The sequence below is a fragment of the Anguilla rostrata genome, chromosome 6 (genome assembly GCF_018555375.3).
Source record: "Anguilla rostrata isolate EN2019 chromosome 6, ASM1855537v3, whole genome shotgun sequence".
NCBI lineage: Eukaryota > Metazoa > Chordata > Actinopteri > Anguilliformes > Anguillidae > Anguilla > Anguilla rostrata.
Genome location: NC_057938.1, coordinates 36,367,417 through 36,393,112, shown reverse-complemented (window position 1 = coordinate 36,393,112; position 25,696 = coordinate 36,367,417). Strand labels below are relative to the sequence as shown.

Below are 25,696 nucleotides of genomic sequence, written 5' to 3'. Positions count from 1 at the left end.
ATCTCAAGCCTACTAGCATGATTGGACTTTCTCTTTCGACAAAACTGAACAATGTGTTTTTGTTCTTTCAAACATTATCAATATGCAAGATACCAAAGTCTCACACAAACCTTTACAATTGCAGAACTGTAACCAGGCAGGCTCACTATACCCCTTTTCCAGTTTAGAACTGTAACCAGGCTGGCTCATTATTCCTGTATGAGTTGTGACTGTAGAGTTGAAGGCTGGTTCGTCACGTCTTTTCAATTACAGACCTGGAACCAGACTGTCTTGTCTTTTTCCCACAATGCACCATAAATAAGGCTGTCTGGAGCTAGAATCCAAGTGGGCTGACCCAGAGGTCATGTTATCACAGGATTCCGCCTTGCAGCCGCCAAAACTGCACTGCATTTTATTGATGCATGTATTCTGATAACAACAGGTGATGAACCAGACTTGAACCACAACAAAATAATCACTCCTGTTTCTTTCAATCATCTTTCAGTGTCTGACATTTGTGTTGCTTATTGATCATAATATTTACACAACTGTTGATAGCATTGCCAGATTCAAAGAGAAAGCGCTTAATTTGAATGAAAAGAAAACAAGATGTCACTGACTCGAACTAGCTTTTCAAAGGTAATGCTTTTAATTTGTTTTCTGTGTGTGTCATTTTTGTAGCGGCCAATTAAATCAAACACATCAACAAAAAAAAATTTACTGTGCGCAGTAAAAAATAAATAAAAAACTGGTAGTAAGGTTAAAAGGTTGTCAACTATATAAAGAAGCGCATTCCAAGTAAGTACGTAGCACATTACCTCCTGCGCAGCAAACCGTCAATGGTAAACTAGAATTATAGCTATTTTTTTCATGCTGTTCTGGCAATGGTGCTAAAATGTGGTCACTAATGGTGCTGTCTTGTAAGTCAACAGGTTGTTAATGTTTGTCACTACAGATGTAAAAAAGTTTTGTTTTTTTTTTACAAAAACTGCTTTCCTTTTAAAATTGCATAGATTATGATTTTGTGCCTGTGCAAGGAAATATTACATTGTAGGGTGTTTGACGGTGTGGTCTTGTTTTTCCCCAGACTTTGTCGTGTGTCTCAGCGTCATCCGATTTTAATTCAGTTATTTCCTCTTAATCACAGCTAATAAGTAGTGCCTGTCACGAGCCGATGCACGTTTCCTAGGGAGGGGTTTTGCCTTGTTGGTTTGAGTTTATGTGGAAACCTATGCTCTCCTTGTTGTGTACTTAGTTGTGCTGAAATATTATTACTGTAAAAGATTTGAAATAATTGTGTTTTTTGTGCCAGTGCAAGGCAGTCAAGTCAGAATAGTTAGCATAGGATGATGATTATCTTACCGTTAAGAATGCAGTAGTGTCATAAGATAGCTGGAGCTGGGCATAGCATGTGTGGAAAAAACCTACCCACTCTTTCACAGGCCGGCCCAAACATGTGTTTCGCTCCTAGGGTTTTTTATTATTAGCCTGTGTGGCAAAAATTAGTTTTGGTCAGAAATCCAAAATATTTCTTGTTGCTTATATCATCCCACTTTTATTACAAGTGTCATAATAAAATTATGAGCGACATGCATTTATTGTGCTATTATTGTGAGGTGGCATATTACGGCAAAAAGTTATTTTATCAGAACGCAAATGAATTAGTGTAAAATTCAGGAATTCTATGGGCTAGCGCGACCACTTCTGACCCCAGAATGACATTCTTTTTCCAGAACATTACTGGTAAGCCCACAAGTCATTGGAAAGCAGGCCCATACCAGTAAAGGTAGCAGTTGAAGTGCTTGTTTCTCACTTGGTTCGACAAAACAAACAACGGAAAACTACACAGAACCTGAAGAAACCAGGTGTGGAGCTAAAACTGCACTAAGATAAACCCATGTCCACCCCCCTCACCAAGTTTCATTGCCAGATACACACCCAAAATGTAATGCTTTACAAAGTGAAATTATTCCAAGCCATCTTTAAAACAGAAGTGTTGTTGAATTCCCTTGTAAATCTCTTATGTAGTTTGTGCCAAACTGGCTTTGCACTGGAGTCAAGTTTAATCAAAAGACCTCAGGCTCAAGTCTTCGGTGTCGAAACTAGCAAATATGCTAAGCTGGCTTGCTTCAGCAAAATAACCACAAGTACAAATGGATAATATTTCAAATGTAATCTAAATCACCCTTGATTAAATAGTAAATTATGTACTATATATGTGACTCAATCATAATAGCAGGTGGGAGACAACTGGTTAGGGAGAGTGGTAGTGGTATAGTGTAATAGTATAGGTAAAGTTCTTAGAGCATATGCACATATTAGCATGTACTATTTGCTGTAGTATGTGCTTAATATATTGATTTGTATTTCTGCAGAAATATATGCATGTGTGTGTATTCTGTAAAGGTTTATGTCCACTGCAAGTTTAATGTACGAGTCTGTGACCTGCATGCATGTTTGTGTGTGTGTGTATGTATGTTTGCGTGCGTGTGCGTGCGTGTATGTGTGTCTGGGTCTTTGTGCGCATGTGTGTGTGTGTGTGTGTGTGTGTGTATGTGTTTGCATGTGCGTGTGTGTGTGTGTCTTTGCGTGTGCGTGTGTGCATGTGTGCGTGTGTGTGTGTGCATGTGTGTGTGTGTTTGCGTGCGTGTGTGTGTGTGTGCGTGTGTTCGCATGTGCGTCTGCGTGTGTGTGCGCGTGTGTGTGTGTGTGTGTTTGCGTGTGTGTGTGTGTGTGTGTGTGTTTGCATGTGTGTCTGCTTGTGTGTGTGTTTGCGTGTGTGTGTGTATGTGTGTGTGTGTTTGTATGTGCGTGTGTGTGTGTGTCTTTGCGTGTGTGTGTGTATGTGTGTGTGTGTGTGCTTGCATGTGTGTGTGTGTGTTTGCATGCGTGTGTGTGTGTGTGTGCGTGTGTTTGCATGTGCGTCTGCGCGTGTGTGTGTGTGTGTGTTTGCGTGTGTGCGTGTGTGTTTGCGTGTGCGTGTGTGTGTGTTTGTTGGGAAAGCGGAAGCTGTTGAGGAAGCAGGAAGCCCTTCCCTGGTTCGTTGGGGTTTCTGTTCCCATGGCGAAAGCGCCTTGCTAGAGGGTGTCAGGAGATTATGGTCTGGTCCTGTTACACTGGGAACACAGTGTGTATTCTAGCAGGGCTGGGAGGGAAGGCCTTTATCAACAGTCAACACCATTAATCCCAGCCTCAGTCGCTGATAAGGACACCCTGCTCCATTTTTCAGCTCTATCTGAGAGAAGCGATCTCTCCAGCTCAGAACCCCTCCTGCCCACACAAAAGCAAACATGCCACGAGGAGGAAGCTGCTTCCAGGGAGAGCGTTCTCCACTGGCCGCTCCCGCCTGCCCTGCTGAAGGCCGATAAAGGGGCCCCAGACAGGGCGGCTGGTACGGGTACGAGCCTCACCTGGTCACACCTCCATATGACCCCAATCGCTGACAATCCTTGGCTTGCTGGTGGACCACGAATACTACACAACCGTGGTCCACCTTTAATGGGAAGTTCCACTTGAAACAACACTAACTCAAAATGCAGAGAAAATAAATGAAGTACATTAGGCTCTAATGTTTCCATTTTTGTAGGGGTGTTCTCCTATCCAGTGGTGTTGCCTTACTGAATTTTGATTTGAATGCATTCTGAATGGCTTTTTTCAAGCAAACAAATTACCATTAAAACTATACCCCTGCCAAGCAAGAACAAACAAAACTCCTTAGACTTAGCAAACCCGTCCAGCTTTTCACCAACAAAAGCCACAGCCTTTTAAAGTGTGAATATAAAAAAATTGGAGATTAAAATTGGGCAGCAAATGAGATTATTAATGTACACTTCTTTACATGTTGAGTTCTTTTTTCCAGTGGAGGTTTACTTTAAAAGTCTCGAAACATTTAAACCCCAAACAACTGTGGTCTACTTTAAAAGTCTCCTAACATTTAAACCGCAAGCAACCGCACCCTCACACTCCCACCATCAAAGCTCAACCGCACAGCCTCCCCCTGCCCCCCTGCCTGCTCTCTCATTATAGGGAACACCCAGAGGATCGATCATGGTGCTTACGTCACAGAGGGCCCAGTGTGGTTCTAATTAGCTGATCAGAAGGCCTTTGAAGAGTAGGTCTTTTGGAATGTTTTTTCAAAATTCCAAGTCAGTGTTCTAGAACTACATTGCTTTCTATTATCAGCAGTGATTGTTACAGCATATAGAATGTTATAAATATTCTAATCACATATTTGTGATCTTACACCTAAAAGGGTTAATAGCCTCACCTTTTAGAGCCCTCCCCCAACTCTCTAACACTCTACTGGGCCAAGGGCAGAAAAAAACCGCAGGGCCTCCATCAGCGGTAACACGCAAAGGCCATCCGCTCCGAGAGCATCACACCCCGCCCGCCCACGCGGCGTTCTTCCCCTCCCTCCTTCTCTTGCTCTGCCGCAGTCTTTTCCTCCCTCTCCTTTCTGCCGTTCAGACGGCGCGCTTTTACACAGGGCTGCACCCGCTGCCTGGGGCCCGCTCCTCCAGGACGGGAGGGCCGTTGTGGAACATCTCCCTGGAGAACGCAGGGACGCTAATGCTCCATTATGTGAAGGATTAGTCTATGTGACGGTGAGGCAGAAAGCAGCGCCGCCAGAGTGGATAACAAAGTGCCCCAGAGCTCTTTAGAGGGAGCTCACTCAGTGAGTTCATCAAAGAAATATCAAGAAAATTCATATCCAAATAAAAGCAATATAAGTAAATCACCAATGCACTCTTATTTTATATTTTTTTAAAAACATAAAAATACCTTTATTAATACCCACGAAGGAGAACTCTTAAAACTCTTAAAATGTGTTTCAGCTTACCAGCCATCAGCACACCCTGATGCAGTTTAGTTAGCGAAACACTGGTTTTTAAAGATCATGTCGGTTGATATGTTCATTAATAAAGCCACTAATTAATAAAGCCACTAATATAAAACCTGGTATTTTGTTTATACCCGTGAATAATCATTAAAAAATTGTACAAGCTGCTTTGGAGTTACTTGAAATATATTTTTTCTTTAGACCACAAACCCCCAAATACCCTATACCTGCCATTGTAAAGCCAACACGTTGTCAGAAACATCTAGGCCTATTTGATATCTAAAATATATTTCACTGCACTTAAAAACATTTCGGGTCATTTGAAAACATTCACTACAAATTAATTAATATTTTAAAATCCTTGAATGTGAACTATCCCTTTAAGACCCCTCTCTGGTCAATAGCAATTGATGATAATTCATTTCATTTCATAAAACAAATCAAGCTGCACTAGTTCTTCAAGCTGTATATAAAGCACAAACACGAACATTAATGAACCAATAAATATTCTAAAATAATAAATGTTTTATTAATTATCAATTAATCACACCAATGGCTAATTAAGTGTCAGGCTGGAAGCAAAGCCTGCACAAACAGTGGTCCTCCAGTACCAAGCTGGGCAGCTCTAGCCCGAAAGTATAACAGAATAATAATGGTACAGTGGTATAGTACACAAGGTTACTTTGAATCGGAGCCCATTGTTGCATTATGCTTCTGGGTAAAATCTTTAATGATGGTGCGTGCACCCAATGAGTCAGTGCCGCGTTTTTAATATTTTACTCGGAGGAAATCATTTCACTCCACGCCCCTCTCCAGCTCCCATCAGAACAGCTTTTCTCCAAACGCGGATGTCAAGTGTAGAATAAGCACACGTCAACACAGAAGTGGACATTCCAAGTCCTGTGAACACAGTACCTTACTTAAGTGGAAACTGAGGATGGGGTGGTAGAATAAATGAAGCCTAAAAAAAATCTTTGTTTCTCATATTTTAATTGTATATTTTGGATAAAAGCAACAGTTTGTAACCTTCTGGATTATTTCGTTGAGTCAGAGCGTAAGGTCTGACAGTGAAAATGCAGTAAAGCCTGTTGTACAGCACTTTCCATGGTCAGTCCAGCCCCTGAATTCTGTCAGGGTCGCCGGAAAAATACCAGGGCAGCTCAGCTGCTGCATTGCACCGTTTAAGGTGAACCGGCCTCCAGAATGTGGAAAGAAGAAAAATTCAGAATAAAAGCAGAACAAAAACGAAAAAAGAAAAGCATAAAGGATGTTCTCACCTTTCATGAGTTCGCATGAAGTCCCACGACTTCTTTGTTCCGTTCTGTGAATAAAACCGAGAACAAAATGATGGATTCAAAATGACTTAATACCTTATTACAGGTAATCTGTAATATCCACAGGGGGTTTTGGGATTACAAATGCCCTAGACAAGGACAAGGAAAGATGGAAACGGTTGCAGCTTGACCTTGTTGTGTGGTAGTGAAATTTTGTAAGTGAACCTACCTCCCACCTACATGTAGCCTACATTTACACCTTGATTTATATTCAGACTTAATCAAATAAATTAAGGGCATAATTACAGCTGATTATGATCATCTGGTTGAGACCATCTATGTACACTCCAAGTACCCAGAAGTCTCCCCATTTGAAGTTAATGGGGAAATCACACTGCCAGCAAGGTCCAGGGATTCTGAAGAACTTACGATATTTTGTTGTGACAAGATTTATCCAGCCCTGTGTGGGCACACCCCTCCCAGGGGCCCAACGTTACCCAGTGTCTATAAGGTCGTACTGACAATGGAACATTCTGGAAGCCCCATCGCTTCAAAATCTCAACCCCAACAATCCACCACCTGATGGATGAACTAGGCTATATGTTCATTACCAGGGAGTTTGGAAATACCACAAGCAGCAAGGGGAGGTATGAAGAAGCAAGTATGGTTGACGGGTTCTTTTAAAGTTTAATTTCTTTCTAAAGCTCTCAGGTCATGACACGCTACACTGCTCTTAGGAATTTATATAACGCAGCATAATCCCCGATGTTACATGATTTAGGAATGTGGAATATGTTTTTTCCCCCTTTCAAATCTCACAAGACTTGAAATCTCAAAACACCCACGCACATTTTTGTTCAGAAAAATAGTGAAGCCTTTTATGCTTAACTGCAGGATCCTGTAGGTAATCCGCTGACTGGGGGTTACCTAAGGCTGTGTTTCTGAGGGAAACCAAGCCTGATCAATAAGTTTTCCTGGGCTGTGTAAGACCCCGCCTCCAGAACGGGACTACAGAGGACCCTGTGGAAACACACTCTCTGATTGGCTGAGTATTGAAGGTACATGTACAGTGGGAACCAAGATCCTGGGTAGGATTGGAGGGATTACGCCCAGTCAAAACAGGTTGCATGCCAGATTGGTCAGATATTCTGGGCCTACAGCCTTATCAATGTTTAGAGGGGATGTCTGTGCTGCCTTCAGATCTTATCCCTGGGAAACAGTCCTGACTATGGCCTGATAACACAATGGAGCCCTGAGACTTGCCCAAAAACCCACAGCACACCCAGTAAAGATACACACAGGGTTCTGGTATGACCAATCACGACAATGCTGGCTTACAAGAGCAATGACGCGTGAAACGCCACAGGTTGTGGGAGACTTCTATATCGAACCACGATTGTACTTGCACAAGGTTTATTATCACCAGGGGTGGTGGTGACTAATTCAGGAATGAGAACCTGTACTGCACATGAAATAACACAGCAGAATGTTCAACCCCTAGGGAACATATTTGGTTGGATGACCGACAAGTCTTCATTTCTGTACACCGACTTAAATACAACACTTTATAAGGACCAGACAGGGGTTTCTGTGTGATAATTTAAGACTCCAATACATCCTGATATTTTAAAATTTCAAGATAGCTGCTACATTAACATTATTGCATTGGGCTGTGACCTAGGTAGAGATAACCTGATGACCTCTGGTTTGATACACACACTTCTGAGTGAGAGAGCTACAACATGCTTTCCATCAAAGGAGGGGGAAGTGCAGAAAATCATCCATTCGGACAAGTGTGCACTTGAATGCATAGTTGCAGGGGTGGAGTGCTGGCATGGTGGCATTAAGACGAAATGAAGAAAAAAAAAAAAAAACGAACCAAACCTGTACCGTGTCTGACCACAGACATTGCAGTTGTGCTGATATTGAAGCTACTTGTGGGTACTGCAAAGGGGTGCAGTTTGCTTTATTTTTAGTCCTTTTAATTTGCACCCAGCACCAGTGAGACTGTACAGATATTTATCTAAACATTACAACAAGTGCACAGGTCTTTGCAGCACAGCCTGTATCTGCATTTACAACATTAAATTAGCATATTTATAGGACTACGGTGAACTTATTAGTTACGAAGTGCAAAACACTGTACTATTTTTGGACATTGCTCACATAATGTTTAGATGTACACTTTTAGGCCTTGCCACTGTAAATATTTATAGTGGTTTGAATCACCCCATTAAATTAGTTCAAGCCAGAGCCTCCCAGTAGCTGCCAAATTATATTTTCACCCATTTTGTTCATGAAGCCACACTCTCCCATCCCCAGACCCACATTAGCGGTCCTCACCCAGACAGTCCATCCTGTGCCCTTCAAAGTGATTCAAACACACACGGGTAGGAAGTGTGTAAAAAGGCAAGTGTGCACTTGAGCACATAGTTGTGCAGGTGGGAGTGTTCGGCCAGGGGAGTGCGGTTGGGATGGGTTACCTGGTGAGGTGGGCACACACAGGTGTGTTGTGCATTCACACAATAACTCCTCATGGAAAGTCTGAGGACACACCTCTTACCTCCAACGTGTGAATGCCAGTTCAAATATTCTCTCTCACATGTTTGCTTGCATTCAGTCATTTCAAGTAAGGACACAGTTAGGTTGTATTTCATACAGTGAAAAACATCAGTTCCTTGAATAATCAAACAACAAATTAATAATTGCAATTAATAAAATCATCTTTGGTTAAAAGAATCAAAGACCACATACCCTATATATCCAAGTTATAAGTGCATTAAAAACTGTAATGAAATAACAATCAACACAGTTAACGTGTTGCCAGAGTCTGGCTTACTATACTGCTGAACTCATATTGCGTACATTTATGCCAGAGAAACAATTATACTACATCTAATACATGGAGGTTTTTGGTAGTGTCCTCTCCAAAACCTGAGGCATAAAGGAAATTAAACATAAATTTACAAAATAAAAAAACTTTTAAAAGTTGAAAATAGCCTGTGAGCATTCGGTCCACCAGAGAAGCGGATTGTTCTCGGCTATGCCGGCCGGTGGAGAGGGCACACGCACCTGGGTTGTGTGAATTAATCAGCCTAGGTGCTTAAAGGTGTGTTACTCTCCACAGTTTAGGGCCGAGACCGGGAGTGGACACAGAGAGTGTTGGAGTTTCGCCTGTCCCAGCAAAAAGACTGAGAAAAGAAGTGGTCAGTTGAAAAGTTGGTGAGTGCAGCGGCAAGATTTTGTAAAGATTTTGTTTTTTTTTGTCTTTGTTGTTTTAGTTTGTTGTTTTAGTTTACAGTCTTTGCCTGGAACTCGTGAGGGGGACGGGTGAAGGTGTTAGTTTATTTCATTTTGTGTTGGTGTGGGTGTGCCCTCACTTTCTCCATGCGGCAACCAACAATGTACACCCAGAACTGCTGCATCTACCCCCCAGGGGTGTCACACCAGCGTGTGACATAGCCTAACTCAAGCAACTGCTTCACAGCACTCTTGCTTGACCTATGGTATAAAAGTGGTTTCACACACTGCTTTCAAAATGGTAGTGCCATACATGGCTTCATTTCAAATGTGCACATCAGGGGCTGCTGGGTAGCTCAGTTGACCCTAACGTCACCCAGGAAAAAGAGGGTTTCAGTCAGCCAGGACGATAGCATCCAATCGTGCGCAAGTGACCCCTGCTGGTCAACTGGGCACCTGCAAACTGCCCGTTAAGCCACGCATGAAGGGTCTTCCTCTGACTCATGTCTTCTTGAGTGAGCCCAACTCGCGAGCTTGTGATTAGAAGTGGCGGCTGACATCACCTGCTTTGGAGCCGCGCTCATGCTCTTCTCTGCTCTCCAGTACCAATAGCCGAGCTTACAGCAATACATGCTGACAAATTGTGATTGGGAATTCCAAAGTGGATAAAATAAGGGTGGAATAGAATTAAAATGTTTATTTTAAAATCTGCTCACCAGTCAGCAGTGCTGTATGTGTTTATCTGACTGCTTTGTCAACAAGCATACGACTCAGACGCATCAACAAGACAACAATAACAGCTGTGAGAAATGAGCTTCCTAATTTACCAATTTCCACTCCAATACTGGATTCCCTTCAACCCCATACAAAGCTTTGCAACTCAGTAGACCCTTTGTAATCACGCTGTAAAAAGCATCAAAGGAGGTCACGCGGTGGAAGCGGTTTGTTTCTTAAGGCACCTTGTCAGGACAGCTTGTTGCTGTGATTGGGTGCAGAAGCCAGCTACTAAACCACCTGCTGCAATCACCATCCCAGTCAGAATAATTTAGGCCTAGTTCTTTAGTCTAGCCTGAGCCTTACAGAGAGGTGGAAAAAAAGGTACTGGTTGCCCTACTCTAGGCTGTAGGCTAACCGTCTTGGTACTAAGATTAGCATTCCAGTATGAGTTCAGCGTCCACCGACTCGAGAAGCGTTCCGAGCTCTGCTGTAAGACACACCCACCACAAATCAACTTGTCAGGGCTGAATACTAGTTCTTTAGTCTAGCCTGAGCCTTACAGAGAGGTGGGAAAAAAAGGTACTGGTTGTACTGGTTGCCCCACTCTAGGCTGTAGGCTAACCGTCTTGGTACTAAGATTAGCATTCCAGTATCGATTCAACCGTCCACCCGACTCGAGAAAGCGTTCCGAGCTCATGCTGTAAGAACACACCCACCCACAAATCAACTCTGTCCAGTGCTGGATACGGTCTCCTCCAACGTCCACAGGCAGCAATACGATCTGAAAATCGAAACCTCGAAAGCCTGAAAGAAAATGGATGAAAAAGGAAAAGGGGAGGGGGGGAGGAATGACACCTCGGTCATGGCGCCTAAAGCCTGCTCCGGCGAGGTTCTTCACAGCTGGTGGGGGTCGCTCATTAGCGGGGCCGCTCGTGGGGTCAATGTGAATGGACCGCCGGGGGGCTGAGAGAATCGGCAGCTACAAAGATTACTTATAAAGATTACGGGGGCAGGACCTCGGCAGCACCTTAATGTGCTTCTGCCCACCCCCCACCCCTCGGCGCAATAAAGACAGGCCTCCTGCACGAATTGATGAGGTGGCGGCGGGGGGTGATCTTGTTCTTTTAGGTGTTTAAAGTCCAATTATCGCCGGCCCGGGTTACTATGCGGCGACCTCGGCAGATGCCGATTTCAATCGCCGTCACGCCGTGACTGACAATGGCGGGCTTTGATTCCCGCCGTGCGTCTTTCAGCCTCCTGGGACTAAAGCACCCTCTCGCCATCCCTCTGCGTTTTTATGCCCAACCAATTTGCCTCCGCACAGATCTTTTCGTGACAGAGGGGTCAAACCATTTTTTATTTTTGTGGGGGGGGGGGGGTTGTAAAGCGCACATGCAAGTAGCTGCAGAGGTATACATTGAAATTAAGTGTAGAGTGTCGGTGTGAGAGGTCTTATCTGTGTATGTGTGTATGCGTGTGTGTGTGTGTACGTGTGTGTGTGTGTATGCGTGAGGGGAGTCCTTAATGTTGCAACAAGCAGTAATAAGGCCCTGTCATTTTTGTGACAGCACAAGTGCTGTACAGTAAGCAGTGTAGGGCAAGTCATGATGGAGATAGAAGGGTCTGACCTCATTTCCTTCTGTTGTCACCAGAGGTGAGACTGTGAAACTAACATAGAACAGGAACTCCGTGCAGGCTCACGACTCATCACTCTCCTCTGGGAATCTCAAAGGACAGCTGCACGAAGGGGCCTCAGCAACCCCAATGCCACATCACAGCACCAAAACCTGGGGTCCCTGACAGTTAGGGATGGTTTGGAGAGCAGCATGTGCGTGTCTGCGCACGTGTATGTGTGTGTGTGTGTGTGTGTGCGCGCATTTGTGAGAGTGCGCTCAAGTGGCTGCGGCGTCAGCCTGTGGTCCAGCGAGCCGAATCACGGAGACCCTGGCGGTAAGCTCCAGACACAAAAAAAAAAACAAAAAGCTTTTCAAACCACCCAACAAATGAGTGATGGCCGCTCTGGTTCCCTTTGCATTCATCGCTAACAACAAAACAAATCGGAGAGAAACGTTAGCTGCGCCGTTTTATCGTCGCCTCCCTCCGGATACGAAACCGCGGTCCCGTTCTCTGCTCTGGCGACGCGGTGGCTGATTTATGAGGCCCTTTCCAAGGAGAACCACAGCATTGTTCCCCTTAACAATTCACAATCTCAGTGGGAAGCGACATACAGGACACACACACAATGACCAGAACGCTCGGCTCGCCCTGTCGACATAACCATGGCTCCAAGTACAGTGGGAAAAAAAAAGCTTTCTGGCTTGATTCTTTCCCCTCGCTCCGAGACCAAAGTCTCATAGCAGAGAAACTGGGCTTGGAGGAGGGGGAGAGAAACGAGGGGGGGGGGTGCTGCAGGGAAATAGTGTTATATAGTCTTGGGAAGCAAGTCAGTTTTCCTTTCTTTGACTGAGGGTGTGGCTCTCAGGGTCTGCACAGGATGCAGCAGTGCACTCTGGGATGCGGAGCTGCACGTACACACAGGGGAAGGGCGCACGGGCAATGGCGGTAGAGTATGCGGTATGAGGAGCGCAAAGTGGGGAGTATGGGGGCTAAACTCTTCCCCTGACAAGATTGCCTGTTCAAACATTATGCCTGTCAGACAGTTCTGCTGATGACCAGGAAGGTCTCCTGAGATATTTAAGGCATTTACAAGGGTAATTGCAGATGGAGACCCTCACCCCTTTGATGTAAGCTGTTTATGTGCAGTCTCCCTCTAGTGGTTAATTTGCAAAGAAAATTTCATCATCAAAAGTGGGACATGTGGTAGTCTTCAATTAGCCTAGTTTTTTTCTTTATAAAGCTTTGAATCCAAGCCCAGTCCAAACTAAGCCTGTCACCTTAATGCTCAAATCTGGCCCAACTTTAAAGTGAATGGGGATTCTAACCCAGCCTAACACAAATAATATTCACATGGATTAATGTACTTTTTTAGCCTTGTGTTCATAAAGATTTTTAATGAAATTAGCCAATAGTTTTGAAGATACTCATCGATAGATATGCCAATAAACACAAATACAAAATTATGCACAGGCCACGCAATGCCATGAGAAGAAGGTAACAAAAGCATCCGTCAATAAAACATCATGCACAGAGACAAATAAGGACAGCCCTAAAAAGAGTGGATCCAAATAAGTGCGTCATATACACACTTGGAAAGAAGGTGTTTTGAAGAAAACTTAATCTCATAAAAAACACGTTGAACACTTGAAAGAATTGAGGAAATATTGGGTAGTATTGCTAGCAATCTTATTTAATTTCGGTGAGGCAAGATAGCCTATATTGTTTGTAGTACCGTAACTTGGCGTCATTTTGATATCAATACTGTTAATGGCAGGCCTGGACTGGTCTTGTATGTGTGAGTAACTTGGCATTTTTGTACGTTGAAAACGTGTTTTTTTATGAGATATAATTTCTTTTTGCAAAGCGTTTTATTATGAGAGTGAGAAATGCAAAGTGACCCTGTAAGAAACGGTTGTGGATTATGGCTATCCTTGTGTGAATTTGTACAGTCTGAGCGTGTACTGTTTAGCAGTTTCGGTTTGCTATATATGTAACAGTGGCAGTGACAAAGGGTGCGGTGGCGTAAGTGTAAATGCAGGTGTAAAAACAGAAACGCAGGTGAAATATGGGCAGTGTATACTCATGGATTTGATGGCTATCCAACGAGCCTTGATTGAGAAAAGAATCAGCAAGCCCGTAGAATTAGAGCTCCCTAGGTCGCAACTTGTGTACCCTGCTGTCCTGCTCCGTTGTCTGTTATTTCGTGGAGATGCACTTTTAGTGTTTGTAAGGTTTATAAGGCATTTTGAGGCTTATCTGCAGGTGGGAATCCTGTTCGCTGTTTTGCTAAGCTAGAACCAGAAAACTTGATAGTGGAGAATAGGAGCAGACGCATATGTCCCAGCAGGCTTTGCATATGAGAAAATAACAACAGTGTGAGAGAAATTAGGATGAAATGATGAAATTGCGTAGTTGCAACAATATGTTTTTAGCAGAATGGGCATGTAGGTGAAGGTTGACATGATCACAGACTATAGTGCAAAGTAAATGAAGTGACCATGAGCGAGCTTAGTTTCCTTATGGAACGGTATATATAACGGTCTGTATAACACATTTGCCGTTGAAGTGGAGGGTTAAGTAACGTATGAAATCTATTGCACTGATTTGCTTTTCTCATGTTCAGTACTAGTAGTTATACTTATGAATGAGTCATGATTTTAAATGTAATGTTTTAATGGGGAGTTGCGGAACGTACATACGTAGTAATTGTTTGTATGTGGCTAGATAGAGAACAGGGCGAGGTAACATGAATGTAGAAACGTGGCGTTTGCTGATAAGAAGGTTTTGTGCAGTAGCCAAGTGAAGAAATAGTTAGTAGAAATGGCACAGTGGTGAAGTGGTGTAACTTTTTAATAAAAGGAATACATTTGCCGTCATGAAATGCATATGGGTGGCCGTGAGTGAGTTTTGGTAAAGAAAATATAAAAGCGTAAGAAAACGTTAGTGTAAAAGAGGAAATTATCTGCCCGAGGGCGAGGCGGGATTCAATCCTTCAACCGGAGGTTTACCAGTCTGTGACTTTGTTAGTGCAGCACCATGACATAGCTATGCAATGCGTGAAATATCATTAGCAAACCTGTCCGTGGTTTTAAAGAAGAACACAGGCCAGTAAGCACAGAAGAGCTCCCGTTGAATCCATATGGCTCTGCAATATTGTAGCCGGTTAATAACTGAACGTGCAGACGGTACGTCATAATGCAGTGTATACGTTCGGTGAACGGCGGGTAGATATGGTGCAAAAGCAATAATTGAGAGGTAGTAGACAATTATTAGTGAGGGTAAAAGCAGGTTAAAGAAACGTGTCCCTAGCTGGGCTTGAACCTAAGACCCCATGTTCCCAAGACCGTAACCTTACCCACTAGGCCACAGGCAGATTAGCTGTTTAAACTGGAAATGTTTCAGAGTAAAAAGGTATGGGTATTTTGCATGTGTATGCAAGTTTTTGATTGGGTCGTGAGGGTGAGGATTTGGCTGATGTCGGTAAAATGTCCAATGGGGAGACATGTTGTTAGTGGGATAGGCGGCAGGAAAATTAAGAATGAGAAGAAGAAGAATGAGAAAAAGAAGAAGAAATAGAAGAAGAAGGAGAAAACGCAAAATCCCCTTAGTTTGGGGCTTTATTGTGTGGACATGTGAAGTTGTTTATGAAATCTGTCTGTTGAAATGGGGTCAGAATGTAGAGAATTTAATGTTTTTAAGGGCTGAGTGTCTGTGGCTGTTGTGGTTATTTCTGTGGGGAACCCTGAAAAGTGCCAAACTCTCGGTGCTTAAGGCGTAACTTGGCGGGATGGCATACCTGCCATCCCAATGTCCCTTTAGCTCTTGTCAGCGAGAGTGGGCAATTCATCCCTTCCTGAGTCATAACCCCCCACCCCACCCGAAACTGATAGCCAAGAGACAGGCCTTCAAACTCCCAGGGACCAAGGGTCACCACACAGCCTGGCACCATGGGGGGTGGGGCTTAAAGGTCAGCACTGACCACACCATCTGTCAATCACCACACCAGTCCCTCATTCCTCTCAAGTTTTGAAATCCCAAGACAAAGCTATACCCTGATTATGCTCCAGTCATCTGAGGAGAACTGTGAAAAGGAGCTGATTTTGCCCAGGATCTATTAAAGTGACAACAAAGAGGGGGGCAGCCCAAATTACCCAATGGCTCCACAGGAGGAAAGCTGAAGAATCTGAACCACTGCTGGAGTTTGTCTGATAACAAATTGGCTGCTATTTCTAAATCACAAATGTGCTTAATTTATTGCGTTGTTGAAGAGAAAAAACATTTCATAGCAATATAATTTCAAAGTGTAACAGGACTAAATGTGACAAATTCCTGGGGGTGAATAATTCATAAATAAAGTCCCTTATTAAGCTGTGGGGCCAGAATTGTTTGGTTAATATAGATGCTCTTATAGCAGGTTTGAAATTTACAGTCAACTGATCGGCAGTTCTGCTTTACCTAGTACTTTGAAGTAATACACAGACTTTGCAATCTTCGAATATGCACTTCCGCCAACTGTTGACCTTTGCCAATGACGTCTTTTCCTCAGTAAAAGTTCCATGCGGACATCACCTTGAAGAGGCTTACTGTTGCTCCAGAAACATCAGCCAGTTGAGCTGTCTTAGTGAAGCTCCAGCCAAATGTGCACCAACATTCACCTCCATTTCAAAGTTAGTGAAGTACTGTCTTACAGCCAGGATAGCCATTATCATAGCTAGGCAACCAGACCTGTGAACACTGTTATACATGACATTATAAATGCAGGGATATCATTTGCTTAATTAGTGCATGAGCCACTACAGTATGTGTTAGTCCCTGTATTGCATATACAAATGCTAGCCTAACGCATGGGTGTGGCTCTGCTTAGATGCCCACCCCCAGACACAGGGAGGGGGGGTGGGCATCTAAACAGGCGGGAAAAGGGCAATGATGTCACTGCAAACAACAGGATGACAACAGGGAGAGTGGGTTGAGAAAACAAGTGATAGGTAGAGAAAACAAGCAACAAGGAGGGTGCTGGCAGTGTCTTTTCAAACATCCGATGTTGCCATAACTGGCTATAAAGCTCAAGACCCTGCAAAACGCCACACCCATCCATTTACCGAATTACGTAATCCTGTCGGGCGGCCAACAAATTCACAGCACATTGTGTGAAAGAATCTTGATGACAAACACCTCCCTTAACCACATCCTTCTTTCAGCAAACCTTACCACACATTCCCTCTCAGGGAACCCCCCATCCCCACAAATTTTGACAAAGTCCATTTCTGGAGATTTGCACCCTCCCTCCCTTCTTCCTTCCATCCCTCCTCCCGCTCACTGTAAACAATGGCAAGAAATGTTCTCACTTTTGTTTTTTCCTTTTTCTCCATATCACCGTGATCTTCGGAAACACATTTCTGTCACTCCCCTGGGTCTCTGTCTGGATTTTTTTTTTTACAATGTGCAAAATCTTGTAAGCCTGTGTTTGACATTTAAAATTCCAGGCTAACTCTTTCTTTATTCCACCCCCCAGACTTCAGAGAAGGTTCTAGGCACACTCCTGTCTTCCCACATGAGACAAAGAACAGAGTTTGCCTGTTTGAAAGGACTGTTTTGTCACAAATGTTCTTTTAATGTTCCTCCTTCTGCTGTTCTGTTCTACCCCATCATCATTTCTCTTCAGGTTTGGTAAATACCACTTGTCCATAATTGTGTGGCAATAACTCATTTACAACAATATTGCATTTCCTGCTTCTTACACATAAAGCTTGGCAAAAATGATCCACTCACTGTGGAGGTAGTGTTATTGAAAGCCTGACTGATGGATAGGCATTTAGTGCTGTTATTAAATAAAATGGCCTTTCATCGATAAAGATTGATTATTTACCTATAAAAGTAGTAAATGTTAAGTGCAAAACTGTTACCTACATGAAAATGGGTCCATATACAGCACATACATACATATTCTTGGTGATACTGTGTTCACAGAAATTATTTAATAATTGCACTAAATAGTTACATGTATTATATACATCCATGCTATTATGCCATTGCAAATTAGACAAGCTTCCATGGTGTAGTATGTTAAAAAAGCAACTGTACTGCTGCCTGTAGGGAGTTACGGATAAAGGTGGCAGGTAACCATTAACTAAATTGGTGGTCCTCATCCACAATGCGGTCAGTTTCAAAGCTTTCAGATTAAAAAGTTGCTTCAACAGCTTGGACTGAGTTACCACAGTCTGTTCATTGTTGCCATACGGTTGAGGGATGGAGCCAAGTATATGGGCAGGTCAATGAAACGGTCCACAAAATGATCAAATTAAGGTTCCATCTCAGAAATGCCACTCTGACAAATCAGCAGACATCTGCGCTTGTGAGCAGCAAAGTTGGCTCTGAAGTAGCTATTGGCCTAATATCAGCCTGGATACATTTTACCATCTTACATCTTACAGTATGATTATGTCACCCTTCCGGAAACATTTGTGCATGTGTGTGTGTGTATGTGTGCGTGTGCGTGTGCGCGTATTGTGGATATACCACAATTTTTCCGATAAATCTTTTCAGACAGTGCTGTTAGGGCAAATTAACACGGCCAAAACACAAAATTGCTGCAAGCAGTGAAGAAAGGGGCAACAGGCCACACAGCACTTGATTTTTAGGGTAATGGCAATTGAACAGTCAGATCCTTTCCTTCCACAGCATGCCTGTGTATTTGCTGGTAACAGTTCAGAACAACACAGCACCCAAGACGAGGACTTTTGCTTTGAGGCCAGTGGCACGGATTTTAAAATCTACAGCACAGTATTTCAGGACATTTGAGCTGGATGGTTACAAGGAAGCACTGCATATCTCAACTGTTTGGCATCCTTGGATGCAAGGGTTAGTGGGAAGGCTGCACCTCGTGGGAGTAGAGTGGGCGACATACGAGGAGGTCTTTTGGAGAGTGGGTGGGTGTTATGGGCTGACAGTATTGGGTGCTGTTTGGGGGGTTGGGTGTTTGGGTGGAAGTAGGGGCTGCTGCGTCTGGGGGCTACTGGGGAGGGGTTGAGTGGGAGAGACTGAGCATACTCAGATGGAGCTGGCAGGGACATTTGTGGCACAGTGAGAAATGACTCAATCTTGCAGCTCGGAGGAAGCCGAGAAACAAGTGAGACAAATCCACACAGCATTTTAACATACCACACCCCATATGCAGAACAGCAACCATAATCCATAACCGAGAGCCTGCAAGCAAGCAACTGCTCGTCATTACTACACACGTCACTGTTAAAATAATATTCCAAACCTGAAAAAGAGATGGCAGCAGAGACATGAAAGCAAAGATCTACATTTAAGTGAGGGGAAGTGTGCAGACGGCAACCACACAAAATTCTGGAATGTTTTAACGAACAGGTACAAAAGGCTTTTTACAAACACCCCCCAACCGTGTCAATGCCAGTTCCCAACATATTAAATATGCTAGTCAAATGGATGTGCGGTCAAAACACGGCTAGTCAGTCTGCTCATGCGGAGTGTTGTTTGTCGGTGTCTCCGGAACACCTGGATGGACAGCACCGGGAAATTCCGCTCGTGCTTGGTGTTGGTGACTCACGCCAGCGGGTCGGCACAGCAGACACAGAGAGGAGGCCTGATTTTCAGCTTCAATGCAAGGAAACATTAGTGCGCCGCAAGATACGCCAAGACCGCAGGCACACGTTTCCTGGAAACAATTGAGACAGAAACACAAACAGGTGCCCCACGCCCACCCCCAGCAACAACACACCCGCTTAACTTCCTAAAGGCCTCTGATGAAATGCCACGATTTCATGGAGGGCACGCCACGTACTGAGTGGTCCAAAAACGTGATGATTATGACCTGGAAAAATCTGCTGAACGCACTGGGCAATTGTTCCACAGGAAGGAAAACGAATAACGACCCTTGCTGGTAATGTATAACTGCATCCTATACTCTACATTCGGAATGCCAGTATACGGTTATTCTGTACTAAACCTGAATTGGTATGCAGTCTCAAATGTTTTCCTTAAATATGGTATAGGCTATATCTGTCCTTTGTAGAAAGAATCTTAGGCAAATTTCAGATGGTTATCTCAAATAGCCCTTGAAATATTGTCTTTCAGGCAGTCCATTTTGTGGAATTCCTGTACCCATTCTACCCAGTGGCAAGACACTGTAACTTTTTATCTAAATAAGTTACAGATCGGGGTGGTATTAGTCTAAAGCTTAAACGTTTTATACAAGTTTATTAATATTGTCGGATTGGATCTTTTAGAACTGATCTTTTAATTTCACGAATTAATTACTTTAAACATGAGTTCTGACTCATATGAACCTCAACAGTCTTAAAACGTTTTACAAAAAAGTGTGTAAAACAAAAAAGTTCATCATAATTTCGGAATTGTACTCATATAAGCCTCCCTCGTCATTATGTCCTATGCTTTTGTGTGAAGCTCATAACTGCACTGGAAATGTTTCGATAACAAGCCGAGAAATTGTTCTGAGATAAAAAAGATTAGGCTGTATGAGTAATGTTCCGATGTGGAGTTCGCATTTAAAGCATTACGTTGACCTCCACTGACGGTAATCTTTACAAATCTTAACATTTGGGGTCATCTAACTATTTCTGACAAACTACCCCAGTTAAGGACGTTGAAGGCTATTAAGAACTCCAATGCAGGCATATACAATTATGCGTCTACATGAAGATTGCATACTCTGCTTACTCACTTGGCCACATACGTTGTTTTGAAAAAGGTGGGGGGCTATTTTTGTTTCTTCTCTTTGTCGCGTTTTCAGAACCGAACACTGAAAAGAGGAACACTTCGGGAATGCTTCCCAGTAACTCTGCGCACGCACAGCAAGCATTCGCGAGCGGCAAGGACACTGCAACTATCAAGATGACCTCCGGATGTCCATGCATCGATTCAAGTGCACGCACTGAGGACCTTGAAGTTGGCCAGCCAGTTTGACAAATGTGTAATTGCGGGTACATAGTTCGCCAGTGAAAGCGCTTTATTGATCAAAACGGGAAAAGGAAGCTGACCCTATATGCATATTTTACAACCAAAAACCCTCAGGGATTTTGTTTGATAAAATATTAAAGGGCGAACTAAATATTTCGCTTAGTGACACTGAAACGACAAGAGGACAATGTATACTGCAGGATAACATTCGTTAACGTTAAGGCTAGTCACATTTTTCACGACGTAAAAGGAAATCGATGGTATAATGTGCTCGCAAAGTATGACCTTATTTGCTACAGAAAATGCTATTGGAATGGTTGTAGCCTATTCAATGATAACTAAACAGCAGCTTGACAGTTCGTATCGGAGTACAAATCCAGATGTTCGTGATACTTCTATGGCAACTACCAAGCTACAACACCAAGCACGAAAATGTACAAATAGCTGGTCTGCTTTGTTAGTTTGCGTAACTGTTAATGTCATAGCGAATCTTACATTTGTTGCTAGAAATAAAGAGCATGTGCCCAGACAATACCATATAGCCGTCACCTGAGACACAAAGAGGACTAATTCTCGCTGGCCAAGTTGCAATACCTGTTATTCATTAGAGGAAACGAATACATCTTTATAAGCATGCACAGTGATTACAAACACGCGCGTGGGTCTTTCGTTTTGCGCAGATACGAGAGCTATTATAACCTTACAGAGCCTAGCTAGATAACAGCTAGTACTAGCATAGCCAGCCTTGAATGGGGGTTGGGCTGCTCACAAGATAGCAAGCTTGCTACATAACGTTAAATGAATGGAGTGGAATACACATTTCTCACAGATAATTCACAAGAGGACTGTATTGACTCACCTGACTATAATGCACCCTGAACGGTTTCAGGTGATTGGAGCTGGTACATGGAACGACCTGGATATTATTAATCTGATCCATTATTCATATAGATCCTATCCAGCTGCCCACTTGATCTTCAAATCTCACCACAGACGGCACAAACGCAGAAAAGGATAACGGAGGAAAAATGCCTACGGGTACCTATGAAGGACAGTCCACAGAAATAACGTTCGAATTCAAAGCAAATCCAGTCAGAAAGGAGGCTGTCGTGATTTATATATAGCATACTACGTCACATTTACTAAAATTATAGGATCTACGGAAAGTATGATATGCAATGCATTATCTATATCACGCAACACCTATCATGCATAATGAATTATATTTCATATAACAACCACTTATAGAGGCAGATTCGAGTCTCAGAACAATCAAGGACACGATTGAGCAACAATTCGGTGAGAGTAAAGTCAAATCCAACGGTTAGAGGACATGACATACAGTATAGCCTACATATTTAGAGGTGGAACGTGCACCAAACAGTAATCTCTTGGCCAAGCCTATTATTTGAAAGAGAGCATCTAAAATGTAGACTAGTGTAGAGATATACTGCCGTACTTCACCATATGGCTTGATTTCAGTATGTTTGATTTCTCTCTCACCAAAATAATATTTACATTATATCGATGTTTCATAGTTCATGTTTAATATTTACATGTTCAGTTACATAATAGTGGCTGTATTCAGTGAAATCAATAATAGCAACTGATGTGCATAGTAATATAATATTAGGCCTAATGCTAATAAGGTTCTCCCCCATAATAAATAAAAACTGAATTAATCAGTCTCGTGGTGATTTCCTTAAATGTGCTTATAGAACATTTTAAAATATCGGACGTCCAATTGGTTCGTTTCTCTTCTCACGAATCTTTCTCTTTTAAAAATGTTTTTAGCACTTTATGCGTTGGCCTCCAAAGCTCCAATGGAATGCAAATATAACATTGGTCGCGCACGCCAGGTAAAAGACTATTGGTCCGCGCTGGCGGTCCCTCCAGCTAACGGTTTCATTCCGTCGCTCACACCTCCGCTCCCGGCTGTCTCCGTGGCGGGCATATATCAGATGTCTACAGTGCAGTGCGTAACACATAGATCTATTTCAAAAGCAAACATTGACGTCTTTGCTCTGCGTCATTACTCGGGGAGCACACCTGGTGGCTGTCGATGAATGCGCTGCGTTATTTCACAAAATTTTCGTCGTTCTGACTCGTGCAGACAGGCCCTGGCAGAGTGAACTGACTTCATTGATTATTATTAGGTTCTGGTTCTCCTCTATGCAGGTAAACAAAAAGAGTTATAGCAGTATGAGGAATGAGCCCTTTGTGGTTCCAGGTGACCCAAAATTGCAGAGGTTTATCTTGAAGTAATAGGTAACATTTTTTACATTGGCAATTCACCAAGTACATACTGTACATGTGAATGTGTGTAAGCACGTTTATTCAGTTTCACTTTAAATAGTGGAATGGTCCCAGGTGGTGTTTTTTCCCCAGATATCAAAACACTAACTGTTGTACAAAAATGATTCATGTAACAGCAGATGCCCTCTCGTGTCCTACAGTACTTTTAATCGTTCAGGCCTCTCCATGTCAGGATTACCTGCTAATCTGTACAGGGAGTTATGTGCAGTGTAAGAGGTTTGACTTCAAAAGACTGATAACAACGATACTGAACCAGGCCTCTAAAGGGATTATTTCTGTGCTGAAAACCGGCAGCTAAATGTGAAGATGTTATCCTTAGTTCTCCTAATTAAAATGATGAAATGTGCTTCACTTTGAAACTGTGCCAGTTAGATACAATTCAACAGTCAAACATAACCCCTAAAATTGCTTGTTCTCCTCTTAATGCACAGAAAGAACCCGTGGAATGTCCTCGCAGTCTTGTTAGCCTACAAATAACCCATGGCTGTAAATACTGGTCCGAGGTGAAATGCATGGTTTAGGTGTATTTTTAAGGCAGGGATCCATTTAGTGCAGTCTTATCTGTCCATCTTTCAGACTGGAAAGCTCTGTTTAACCAGGACTCGTGTCTTTTTATCTCATCGTACGGCTCTGATTGCCACTCATTCGTACCAGCTGGGGTGGCTTAGGTTGCCTCTGTCCTCCTTATAATCCCACCTTTCTCTTTCCTCTGTGCCTCGATGATAAATGACTTGACATGCCCTTTGATGTACCCAAAGGTTACAGAAAGGAAACAAGAAATTGTTTAATCCCCTTTTACTGGGAAGCCCTTTTTCTGCTTTTGCAATGGGTGCAGGTCACATCTTCATCATGAGTGCCCTTTAAGAAAAATCTCCACAGTTCACCTCGCAGTTATCGTTTTGCACACGTGTGGTTTGTCTAGATGTTTCTTTGCCGCCTGGAAAGTCAATCAATGAGTATTTTGAAATTCACCCACAAGGTAAGTGTTTTTGTAGGGCATTCACTTTGCATTGAGCATTAAAGTTCAATAGCCTGATTTGAATATACATGTTAGATCCCACCAAACATGTCCATGGGTTTTTATTTTTTGTGCGTGCCTTTTAATTGACAGACTGTATTTGATACAGTGAGCAATCAAAATCTGATAAGATGCTCAGTTCCTTCCAGAGGTGAGATGTATTTCCTGTTATGAATATGCATTTAATTATGGGGTAATATTCTGCACTGTGTATGAAGGCTGGTCTGTCATTGTCTGGCAGTTCTGTCCCATTCCCATATTGGCCTTTGTAATAAAAAAAATCCTACTTGAGTTTCTTCACCCCAACAAAATTGACACTGATCCTAATGCAGTAACAACTTTTCAAGCGATACAACTTTTGCTTTGACCATTAATGTATCGTTTGAGCCAGACAGGGCCTCTCTCGCTTAACTGAGCTGAATTTCTCTCAGAGGAAGAGGAAGTGGAGCGAGAACTGATCACTCTGTGAGGACAACAATGATGGACCCTTTGCTTCTCACAACTAACAACTCCCATTCTTAACGATCATATCTGGTAGTATGTGGAAAAATATATTTAAAAATGTAGAAAAATAATATATTCAATATAAAATAAATGTAGTATATTTACAAAAAACATACTCCGTCCAGCCTCTTTGGAACTCACATATCAACATGTTGATTGTCAGACCTCATTTATAGCTGATTAGCTCATTGGTAATTTTTTCCATTAGTTGAATTAACTGGTAGATTAACTGGGAAACCTCAAACCTGTTAATTACATCTCACTTGAAACACTTTTTAAACATACAAATACATACAAATACATTGCCAAGATACTCAAACATACAAAGCACTGTTTATAAGTCTTTAATTAAAACTTGTAAAATCTAGGCCTGCTGTTAAAATCATTATATCAAAATGAGACCAAAACAACAAACAGTATTGGTTGTCTCAGCTCACACAAATTAAACAAGCTGTATTCCAAAGCAATCGCAAAATTAAATTATACTATTATACGTATTTAGCTAAAGTTTATCTGACCTACATACACACAGTACATTAATGGAGCAAACATACTGTATGTCTGGATAGGTTTGTAAGATTCAATATTTATTTAATAGGCCTAAATATCTGTAAATCTTATCTGTATTTATGTATTCATTCCTCTCCCCCCTTTCACTAGTGTAAATTATTGTATGTCTTGTTATAAATTGTTAATGTGAAGCTGATAAGCTGCTGGGGATAATGAAGTATTCTATATGTATTTATTGATCCATTGATCCATCCTCTTTTAGCATATTTTACAGAATTTATTTTAAGTTGCAAATATAAAAGGACATTTGGTAAAATCAACTTGACAACCAAGTATAAACATATCCTTTCTGGAGTGTAAGTTTTCATCAGCTGTTTAAGACAATACTTAGGAAATATAGGGTAACATTGCTCTGGAATAAAGGTTGTTTAATTTGTGTGACCTAAGATAACTAACATTGTTTGATGTAACTTGGCCTTCGAATATATATTGCTTTCGAAAATATTTGCAAAATAATTATTTAATTGTGTTTTTATTGAATGTCCCCTGTAGTGTAGGTTTCAGCATAGTAGAATATATGGTTTTTATTATTAACACCAGACTTGAGACACCAGAAAAAAAACGAATTAACAGGTCTATGGAGAATATATTCGTTGGAATCCAAAGAGAGCTGCAGGACTGCTTGTAACCCTCTGTCCATGACCATGTTAATTGGTTGGCCGTTTGATGTAACCCAGACTG

At 42.4% G+C, this 25,696-nt stretch overlaps 1 protein-coding gene and 1 long non-coding RNA gene across 2 annotated transcripts in view; one reads left to right on the top strand and one right to left on the bottom strand.

Annotated features, from left to right (window-relative positions):
• Positions 1–21,607, bottom strand: part of LOC135257043 (uridine diphosphate glucose pyrophosphatase NUDT14-like) — a 32,908-nt gene extending 11,301 nt beyond the window's left edge. Inside the window, exons 1-2 of the mRNA XM_064339432.1 lie at positions 21,467–21,607; positions 6,097–6,140 (exon numbers count right to left, since the gene is read on the bottom strand). Coding sequence (XP_064195502.1) covers positions 6,097–6,140; positions 21,467–21,547 — 125 coding nt within the window. The 5' untranslated portion in view covers positions 21,548–21,607. The remainder of the gene's footprint in view (positions 1–6,096; positions 6,141–21,466) is intronic.
• Positions 19,148–25,427, top strand: LOC135257044 (uncharacterized). The gene is made up of 3 exons (XR_010330581.1): positions 19,148–19,570; positions 20,441–24,016; positions 24,051–25,427. It is a non-coding gene; the product is annotated as an uncharacterized LOC135257044 (long non-coding RNA).
• Positions 25,428–25,696: the final 269 nt, after the last annotated feature.